This window comes from Calonectris borealis, chromosome 16 (genome assembly GCF_964195595.1).
Source record: "Calonectris borealis chromosome 16, bCalBor7.hap1.2, whole genome shotgun sequence".
Lineage (NCBI taxonomy): Eukaryota > Metazoa > Chordata > Aves > Procellariiformes > Procellariidae > Calonectris > Calonectris borealis.
This window is the reverse complement of record NC_134327.1, coordinates 15,827,135-15,837,151: the sequence shown is the minus strand read 5'-3', so window position 1 is coordinate 15,837,151 and position 10,017 is coordinate 15,827,135. Positions and strand designations below refer to the sequence as shown.

The window sequence follows — 10,017 nt, the reverse complement described above, 5'->3', positions numbered from 1 at the left end:
AGGCTGCGGGGCGAGGGGACACGGAGGGGCTCTTTTCGGTTCTGTCCAGCAATTCGCCGCTTTCCTCCGTCATTTGCCTGTTGGAGAGAGCGGGGAGAAACGATGCGCTCGGGGATGCGGGGAGCGCACGGCGGCCCGGGGGCACCGGAGGGCTGCGGGGGTACAGGGGCAGCTCCGGTCCCGCTTGCAACCGGGACGCACCGGTGCTTCTGCACCGCACCGACCTCCCCAGAAGCCCCCCTCGGAAAGGGGGCTTAAAAAGTAACCAGCTGTCCCCAGGGCACGAACCGCCCGCTGCGTCCCGCCGGACCGGAGCCCCGGGAGGCGGCTGCCGCCGCGTCCCGGCGCCGCTCCGCACCTCTTCACCGCGGCGGCCCCGTCCCGCGGGGCTTGGAAAGGGGCTCAGCATCCCGCCGCCGAGCCTCGCAGCCCCGGGCCGTCCCGTACCCGCTCCCCCACTCCCCAAAAGGGGGGTCTCCTGCGCACGCCGGGGGTATAAAACACATCCCCACCGTCGGGGGGTCCCCGCCAGTACCGCGGTGCGGTGAAGCCCCCGGACAATTTGCAGCGGCAAAAGTAGGGGGGAGCCCGCACATGCCGAAAGACAGCCCCGTCCGCGGCCAGGCCGCGTCCAGCCGCCCCCCGGGCAGCGGGACCTCTCGGCGGCGGCAGCGGCGGCGGGTCCGCCCGGCGGAGCGGCGGGAGTGCGGCGGGCGGGCGGGCAGCGCGGCCCCGCTGGCGGGACGCCCCGCCCCTTATGTAAATGAACCGTCCCGCTCCGCCAATGGGAAGCGGCGCCGGAGGAGGAGCCGCTTGCCCGCTCCTTAAAGTAACTTGTTGCCAGGGGCCGAGTTTCGCACTGGACGTGGAGCGCGGCGGCGGGCCGGGCGCGGGGCGCGGGGCGCGGAGCGGGGCGCCGGGCCGGCAGCAGGACTGGTTTTGGTTGTTTTCTGTTTTTCGGCTGATTTTTGCGCGTTTGTGCCTTTTATTTTTATTCTTCTAGGTTTTGGTTTTTTTTTTTTTAAATCTTTTCTCGCTCTTCGGGCGCCCGCGGAGGGGTGCGCGGCCCCCGCCGCTCCGCCCGGGCACATCCTCCCCTTCGGGGCGTCTCTGCCCCGCGCCCCCGTTCCCCCTCCCGCCGCCACCAATGCTCAACATGACCGAGGAGCACGACAAAGCGCTGGAGGCTCCGTGCAGCCCCGCGGGCACCACCAGCTCCATGTCCCACGTGGACTCGGACTCCGACTCGCCGCTGTCCCCCGCCGGCTCCGAGGGTCTGGGCTGCGCCCCCGCGCCCGCCCCGCGCCCGCCCGGCGCCGCTCCGCTGGGCCCTAAGGTGGACGCGGCCGAGGTGGACGAGCGCTTCCCCGCCTGCATCCGCGACGCCGTCTCGCAGGTGCTGAAGGGCTACGACTGGAGCCTGGTGCCCATGCCCGTCCGCGGCAACGGATCGCTCAAGGCCAAGCCGCACGTCAAGCGGCCCATGAACGCCTTCATGGTGTGGGCGCAGGCCGCCCGCAGGAAGCTGGCCGACCAGTACCCGCATCTGCACAACGCCGAGCTCAGCAAGACCCTGGGCAAGCTCTGGCGGTGAGTCCCGCGCCGCGCACCCCCCGGCGGGGCACCGCTCCACGCCGCGGGGCACCGCTCCACGCCGCGCACCCCCCGGCGGGGCACCGCTCCACGCCGCGGGGCACCGCTCCACGCCGCGCACCCCCCGGCGGGGCACCGCTCCACGCCGCGGGGCACCGCTCCACGCCGCGCACCCCCCGGCGGGGCACCGCTCCACGCCGCGGGGCATAGCTCCACGCCGCGCACCCCCCGGCGGGGCACCGCTCCACGCCGCGGGGCATAGCTCCACGCCGCGCACCCCCCGGCGGGGCACCGCTCCACGCCGCGGGGCATAGCTCCACGCCGCGCACCCCCCGGCGGGGCACCGCTCCACGCCGCGGGGCATAGCTCCACGCCGCGCACCCCCCGGCGGGGCACCGCTCCACGCCGCGGGGCATAGCTCCACGCCGCGCACCCCCCGGCGGGGCACCGCTCCACGCCGCGGGGCATAGCTCCACGCCGCGCACCCCCCGGCGGGGCACCGCTCCACGCCGCGGGGCATAGCTCCACGCCGCGCACCCCCCGGCGGGGCACCGCTCCACGCCGCGGGGCATAGCTCCACGCCGCGCACCCCCCGGCGGGGCACCGCTCCACGCCGCGGGGCATAGCTCCACGCCGCGCACCCCCCGGCGGGGCACCGCTCCACGCCGCGGGGCATAGCTCCACGCCGCGCACCCCCCGGCGGGGCACCGCTCCACGCCGCGGGGCATAGCTCCACGCCGCGCACCCCTCGGCGGGGCACCGCTCCACGCCGCGGGGCATAGCTCCACGCCGCGCACCCCTCGGCGGGGCACCGCTCCACGCCGCGGGGCATAGCTCCACGCCGCGCACCCCCCGGCGGGGCACCGCTCCACGCCGCAGGGATAGCTCCACGCCGGGCTGAGGCCACGGCAGCCGCGCATGGACCCCCCCCGCTTCGCTGCGGGGCCGGGCTGGCGGGACCCCCGCGGGCTGCCCGGGGAGGCGACGCGGGCTTTGCCTCGGGGTGCACGGCTGGATTCCCCCTCCCACCACTTTTAAAAATCTTTTTTCTTTTTTTTTTTTTTTAAATCTTAATTTTTGGCCGTCTGTGCTCGCGGGGGATTCTTGAAGCGTTTCAAACTGAAGTGCAAAAATCCTGCAGAGCCTGTCGGCAGGCTGCAAAGGACACGCTAGTCCCTGCTCCAAGAAAGCCCCCGTGCAGGGGCCTGGGCGCCCACGGCCGCAGCGGGCTCGGCCGGGGTGCTGCCGATGGGTCCTGCCCCAGTGCTGTGTCACGCGTGGATTTTCCCTGCTCCATCACTGAGATGTGCAGCCTGGGCCCTTTCCCCTCAGGGTTTCCCGTGTCCCTGTCCCCAGGAGACGGAGACTTTAATTGCTTCTTTTACAACGGCTTTTTCTAAAAGTCTTTTTCCTTGGTTTGCTTGCTTGTCACTTAACAAGCTATAAACCCAAACAAGCCAATTTTTAGCAGTTATTTTAATCTGCTTTCTAATTTCCCTTCCTATCTGCGTGCTTGCATGCTCAGTGCTGCCCACCGATGCAAACTTTTTTTGCTGGGCGGCATCTGAGCACGCTCTGCTTTCCAAGGCTCTGCGACAAGCCGTGTTTTACCGCATGGTATATTGGGTCGTGTCTGGCTGTACCAAACTTGCATCTTTCCTGCCTGTTCGGGCCAGCGATGCTCCCGCTGCGGTTTGAGACTCTCCAAGAGTTTGCTAAGAGAGGTCTGCGTGGGGGAGAGTTTTGAAAGAAATAATCCCATCGCAGTTGCCTTCGTGGTTTCTTTGTAAGCACCAAACAAAGCTGGAAATGGGCAGCGTTGTTTGTCGTGGTGAGGGGGTGACATTTGTAGGACAAACATAGGAATAATATTTGGCAAAGGCATTTAAAATGGGGCAGGGGGATTTTGTTTTGCCCAGTTACTGGTATCCATAGTGGTGTTTTTTTTTCACGCCTCTATAGTTGATATTTTAATACATTTTTGCAACATAACTTAGCTCTTTTTTGCCACGGCAAATTCATTTTGTAATTAACTTTCTGATTTCTGCTCAAATCAGCGTATGGAAAGTGGGGATGTGTGAGTCTGAAAATAGGCTGAAAACTTCTAGGGAAAAGATACTAATTTTGGATTATTTTGTTTTCCCTTCCTCCTTATTTAAAAAAAAAAAATAAATCCATCTCAAACCAGTTTGTTAAGTGAAAATGAGAAACGTCCATTTGTGGAAGAAGCTGAGCGGCTCAGGGTCCAGCACAAAAAGGATCACCCGGATTATAAATACCAGCCACGGAGGAGGAAAAGTGTAAAAGCCGGGCAGAGCGACTCCGACTCTGGAGCCGAGCTCAGCCACCACGCGGGCACGCAGATCTACAAAGCGGACAGCGGGCTGGGAGGCATGGCTGATTCCCACCATCACGGCGATCACACAGGTAAAGGGCCCCCGCGGGCAAAAAAATCTGCAGGTTCCAGGCACGTTGGTTTGGGACACGAACCCGCTGGCGGGCAGGGGCTCATCCGGATGAATATCGGTGGGACTGGGGCCATCCAAAATCAGGAGTCGTTGCCCCGAGAGCTGTGGTTTTACACCAGGTTGTGAACATGGCCACGGTTTTATTTAGTAAATGCTTATAGAGCCGACTGTGCGATAGGAAATCCTCAAAGCGCAGGGATCCTGGTTTCCCAGCTGGCCTGGGAGCAGGGAGAATTAATTGCGAGCTAATAAGGGTTAATAACCTGTTGGCCATGTGAAGGGTGCCTGGGGGAGCGGGTCCTGGAGACGCGGCTTCCCCCCGAAGCTCCCCGCTTCTCGGCGGCGCTGCAAATTGGCACAGGGCGCGTGTTGACAGATTCCAGGAGGATTGCGAACGTCCTGCAGCTTCAGACGCGTCTGCGCTCTCGCCCAGCCTGGCTGGGGATCCCGGCCCCGGCCCGCTCTGCCGGGACGGCTCCTCTGCCTCCGGGAGAGCCGGGCTGGCTTCAGGCTGCCCGCGGGGAGAGGCTGAGCGGGTCCCTCTGCACCCACCCCCCCGGTTCCGCTTCCCAGGCGAGGGGGAGTTTGTGCAGCCGGGGGTGTCCCGCCGTGTCCCGGAGTGACCCCGATGGGCACAGCGCGCTCCCTGGCTTCTCCCCACTGCCAACCGTCACCCGTGCGGGTGGTTTACCCCAGCCGAGGGCATGGTCCCCGGCATGGTCACAGGGGGACATCGTCTACCTCCAACATGGGGCTGTAGATTTAAATCCCCCTTCTCCTCTTGCAATAAGAAGGGGGAGAAATGTGCATTTTTTTTTTTATCCTCTTTGAAGGAGTCTGTTGTTTTGTGGGCGCTCTTGTTAAAGCCTTACTGTCCCTTCACCCCCAGGCCAGACCCACGGGCCACCCACCCCACCCACCACCCCCAAAACCGACCTCCACCATGGCAGCAAGCAGGAGCTGAAGCACGAGGGCCGCCGCCTCGTGGAGAGCGGCCGCCAGAACATCGACTTCAGCAACGTGGACATCTCGGAGCTGAGCAGCGAGGTCATCAACAACATGGAGACCTTCGACGTGCACGAGTTTGACCAGTACCTGCCGCTCAACGGCCACGCCGCCATGCCGGCCGACCACGGCCCCAACGCCGCCGCCGGCTCCTACGGCGCGTCCTACTCCCACTCGGCCACGGGCACCGGTGGGACCAACCAGGTCTGGACTCACAAAAGCCCGGCCTCGGCGTCGCCGTCGTCCGCCGACTCGGGCCAGCAAAGGCCGCACATCAAAACGGAGCAGCTGAGCCCCAGCCACTACAGCGACCAGTCCCACGGCTCCCCCGCGCACTCCGACTACGGCTCCTACAGCGCCCAGGCTTGTGCCACCACCGCCTCCACCGCCACGGCCGCCGCCTCCTTCTCCAGCTCCCAGTGCGACTACACGGACCTCCAGAGCTCCAACTACTACAACCCCTACCCCGGCTACCCCTCCAGCATTTACCAGTACCCCTATTTCCACTCCTCCCGCCGTCCCTACGCGACGCCCATCCTCAACGGCTTGTCCATCCCGCCGGCCCACAGCCCCACCGCTAACTGGGACCAGCCGGTCTATACGACCCTGACGAGGCCTTAAAGGATGCGCGGAGCCCCCGAGGGCCTCCCCGACGTATGCACTAATGAAGGAATGAAGATGAAGAGCGTGGAGTGCCGCGATAGTTTCCGAAGTGCCTCCTGAGCCACTGGGAACTCTGCTCGTTGCGACTGGATGTCCCCTTGCTTCAAAACTCTCCGAAAGGACAGAGCTCTATTTTTCTTTAATTAATACAATTTAAAAAAAATTTAAAAAATAATTAAAAAAAAGAAAAAAAAAAAAAGGACCGGTGATTCCTTTTTGAATAAATGAAGGACAAAACCATTCGACTCCTCTGTGAGGACTGAACTGAACTTACTCGTGGTGGAAGTTGACAAGTGCAAAAGTGGAGCAGGGGGGTGGGAAGGGGGGGAGGAAAAAAAAGCTGTTCGAGACTTTAAGGGTCTATTGCAATGTGAGGAACGGACCAACCTTGAGGGCAAGAACTCACTCGGACCAACGCGGATGAAACCCAAAAACCCGGCTATTCCGTGGAACAATCTCGTGGGAACAAACGAGTCTGGTGGGACCAACCAATTAAATGTCTGAAGTGTTTGTTTTTTTAGTCAAGAGTTCTTCTAAGCAAGGTTTGGTTGTAATTAACATTTTGTTTTGTTTTTGGAAGCTTAAAGTGGTTTGTTTTTTGTTTGTTTTTTTTTTTTAAATCTGTTAAATATGTATTTATGTTCTGTATTATTTTGTCTTTTAATTAATGAAGTAATTTTGTGCAAAAAGTAGAATTTTAAAAGATTTTAAAGATGGGGTGGGGAGGGAGCATAAAAATAGTGGAGATGATACAATAAAACGGTGTTATGAGTCTATAGATTTTCGTTGGTTTTTGGGTTTTTTTCGTTTTGAACCGCTGCAGCAGTCGTGTTTGAGAGAGGGACTGAACGAATCTGCCCATCGCAGACCTGGTCGCCAACAGGAAACTCAAACAGGAATGTAAAATAACGAGGGGGGGAAGTTACTAATTAAATTGGGAGGCTAAAATGATTGCAAAAAGGAGCAGGCAGTTTTTCTGGCTACCTGCTTTCAGGCGTTAAAATTGGATTTTAAGGCGTTGCAGAGTCTCTGTACACTTTCGGAACCAGGACTACTTTATAGGAAGATGTAATTTAATGAGAAATTATCAACTTCTGATTTAATTTTGGCTTCTAGGGACCAGATATCATCCATCAAGCTGTGAAACTAAAATCTCCACTAAAAAAAATTTTTAGGTACTTAGTTTTAGACTAATATTTCATTGATATATTTCTACTTCTTCCATTGTATGCTGAGCATATAATAACCATCTATTTTATGGTAACTTGTGCCTTTAAAAACTTTGTAAATCTAAAAACACATTTCAGAGGTTATCATCTTTTTACCTTTTCTACGTTTCCTACTCTTTTTCTAAAAATATTTTTTGCATATTTCCTTTTGGGGACGTGGGGGTGGGGCAAAATACAGAAAACTCATTTTTATGCAATCTATTTTTCTGTATAAAGTTTGAAAGACTTTGGCTGTTACTTATCTGTTCTCTTCACTAGCTTCTGACTAAGCAATGCTAACTTTTGTACAGATCAATTTGATAAAATTAAAAATTGCTTTTTATCAAGTACGTGTTATGTTTTCTTTCTGCTTGAGCCTATTTCTGTGCTGAAAAGAAATGTGGAGAACAGCTTTGAGAGAGGCAGGATATTCAGAATAAAATATTCTGACCAAGGTTTTCTCTGTTCTCCTAATATGTTGGTTTGGTTTTTTTCTTGTTCCCTTTCCCTGTACTTAAATGGTCTCTTACTAATAGATTTTTTTAATTTTTTTTTTTGTTTTTACTTCCTTGAGAAGTGTATTTCCATGCCTGTAATCCCAAGGATTTCATAGGATTTCATTGAGACTGCTCACATGAGTAAGGGTTTGCAAGGTCAGACCGCAACGGTTTTAGACCAAGTTCACTTTATTCTGTACAGCACGTAGGAATTTTACAGTAACAAATTCTGTTTTCTGGTTGGCGAGCCCTTGTAAATACCTCTTAATTATGATAGCAACGAAATTATATGTTGTATGTAGTGGTGGTTTTTTTTTTTAAATACAGTCATTAAAATAGTTACATTTGTGACTTTTTTTTTTTTTTGCTTATATAAACGAAGTTTGGTTTTACCAGTTAAGACAAACCAGTGCGAGATTTCCAGGCTGGGCCCTAATTGGGAGGAAAGGGTTGGATTAGGGAAATTCAGCCGCCCCTGCCCGAGAAACGCGCTCAGGACTCGGTTGCAGTGCAGCGCTGTGGAAAATGTTTTAACATGGGGAAAATAAATGTGATGACAATTAATGAAGCTCAAGAACATTAACAAAGTCTGAACAACGGAGTCCCAACGCAAATTTGCTGTTTGCACTATCTGCCAAGAGCTATCTTGCCAGAGTGTCTGTAACTGGACACCATTTTCTTTGCGCTCATTTACAAAACTGCTGGCAAAACGACTTTATTACACTGTAAGCCAAAGCTGCAGAATGACTTTCAGAGGAGACTTTCTTTCCTCCTTTCTCCTCCCTCCAGTTACAACGCAAGTTTCAAGTCTTACCCTAACTCCTGCTCGAAAAATAGCTGCGTTTTGGCTTTGCCTGTTCTGTGTGTTGAGGCAGGGCTTCCTCCCCAAAGTCACACGCTTTGGGGAAAACAGAAGAAAAAAGGTGAGGTGGGAATATAGGTGCTTATCTTTACCTTCTTCTTGATGTTTAATAGCAAAACTGAGTGACTTCACTGGTATCTGGATTAATCTTTAAAACAGAGTTAAAATACCTGTATGCAATGGTATTGTAAATCACCCAAAATACTGAAATTAAAAATTGCACCGAAGCATCTCTGGCTCATGGGAGAGCGGGATGGGGCTCTGTGCACCCAGCAGGATGGGTCCCAGTCGCAGGCTTGGGGAACATTACCACGCTCTTCCCGCTCTCCTTCTCCCAGCCCTGGCTCCCCAGCACGGGGTGACATCCAGCCGCTGCACGGCCCTCGGCAGGCGGGAGCGCAGGGTCTGGGTGCTGCGGGTGCTGCGGGAGCCCTGGGCGGCCCTGGGGTCCCCGGACCAGCCTGGCGACGCACATCCAAAATGTGCAGGTGTTTTTAAATCCATTCGCTTTTGGCCATCCTTACTTGCCACTTGTTTTTGCTTTCTATAAGCTTTGCAAAACCAAGTTAGCTTATACCAATATTTGCAGAAACAAAACGCTATAGATCTATACCGTTCAGTAGGCACAAGCAATAATCTGAGCCTTGGAAACCCCTCTGCAGCTCCTGGAAGCAGCTCCCGTTTGAAAAGCTAAGGCTGAATAGTGACGTTCAACTTTTTTGTATTGCCCTCAGAGTAGGGGGTACTCACTGCACGTTTGCTGTTGGGTAAAATTCAAAGACATTGCAAAATGGGTGTTCAAGAAGGTGGCAGGCAGGTAAAATTCACTGGCCTGAATAATGCCAGTGACTCAGGCTTTAGGGTGAGCTGGACATTTCTAAGAGCACCAGAAGTTCATTCCCCATGCCTAGATTAAACATAGGAGTCTCCCATTTCATTTCCCTAGGAGAAAACCGCTGATCGGGGCACAGTTTATATTCAGAGAAGAGCGTTTTGATTTGAAATTCATGCTGTTTGTATAAATGCATTTTCATGCATTGTCCTTTTCTTCCATTTTGTGTGTAGATATCATCTACAGAAAGAGAAGTGATTTTCCATGAGCCGAGCGTCTTCCTGACGTGAATGGCAGCATTGTGTGTCCCCAGCTCGGCTCTGATGGCTCTTGTGTTGGCGTGAATCTGGAATGTCTCTGCAGAAGTCAATGAGATCAGGTGAAACCAAGACCGGCTTTTGACCCCTGGCTGTCAACAAAAAAGGGTTCTCAAGATAATTGCAGGAATACACAAGCGATAAAAGTTCCTCTTTTTTATTTTTGGTGCAGAGAATAATGAATGTTGCTATTTATCTGAATTGCTCAGAAGGTACTGTTTAGTGAGAAAGAGGAAATTAATTTTATAGACCGTATCCACATTCCTTCTGCATGGTGGAAAAAGAAAAAGTCCCTTCCCATCCTCGTTATTATAATTTTTCCTGGAGTGATATCAACTTTTGTTACACGTTTTTTACAGTTGGGTATTAGGTTTATTGCAAAGAAATTCTTAAATGGCATTTCTATGAGGGCGTTCCATTTTAATAAACTTCCCCATGGGTATATCCTTGCTCCCCGTCTACAGATTGACCTTCTCGGGATGTCTGGCTTTTCCAGCTGGGCTCGCCGGACCCAACCCACAGCTCTGCTCTGCTGCGGGACGTGGGGCCAGGAGCGCGGGGTGAGCTCCCCG

At 54.8% G+C, this 10,017-nt stretch overlaps 1 protein-coding gene across 1 annotated transcript; it reads left to right on the top strand.

The window, feature by feature from the left end:
- Window positions 1-855: 855 nt before the first annotated feature.
- On the top strand, window positions 856-7,284 carry SOX8 (SRY-box transcription factor 8). The gene is made up of 3 exons (XM_075165482.1): window positions 856-1,590; window positions 3,782-4,020; window positions 4,951-7,284. The coding sequence occupies exons 1-3, from the start codon at window positions 1,148-1,150 to the stop codon at window positions 5,685-5,687; spliced, it is 1,419 nt and encodes a 472-aa protein (XP_075021583.1). The 5' UTR covers window positions 856-1,147; the 3' UTR covers window positions 5,688-7,284.
- The last annotated feature ends 2,733 nt before the right edge of the window (window positions 7,285-10,017 follow it).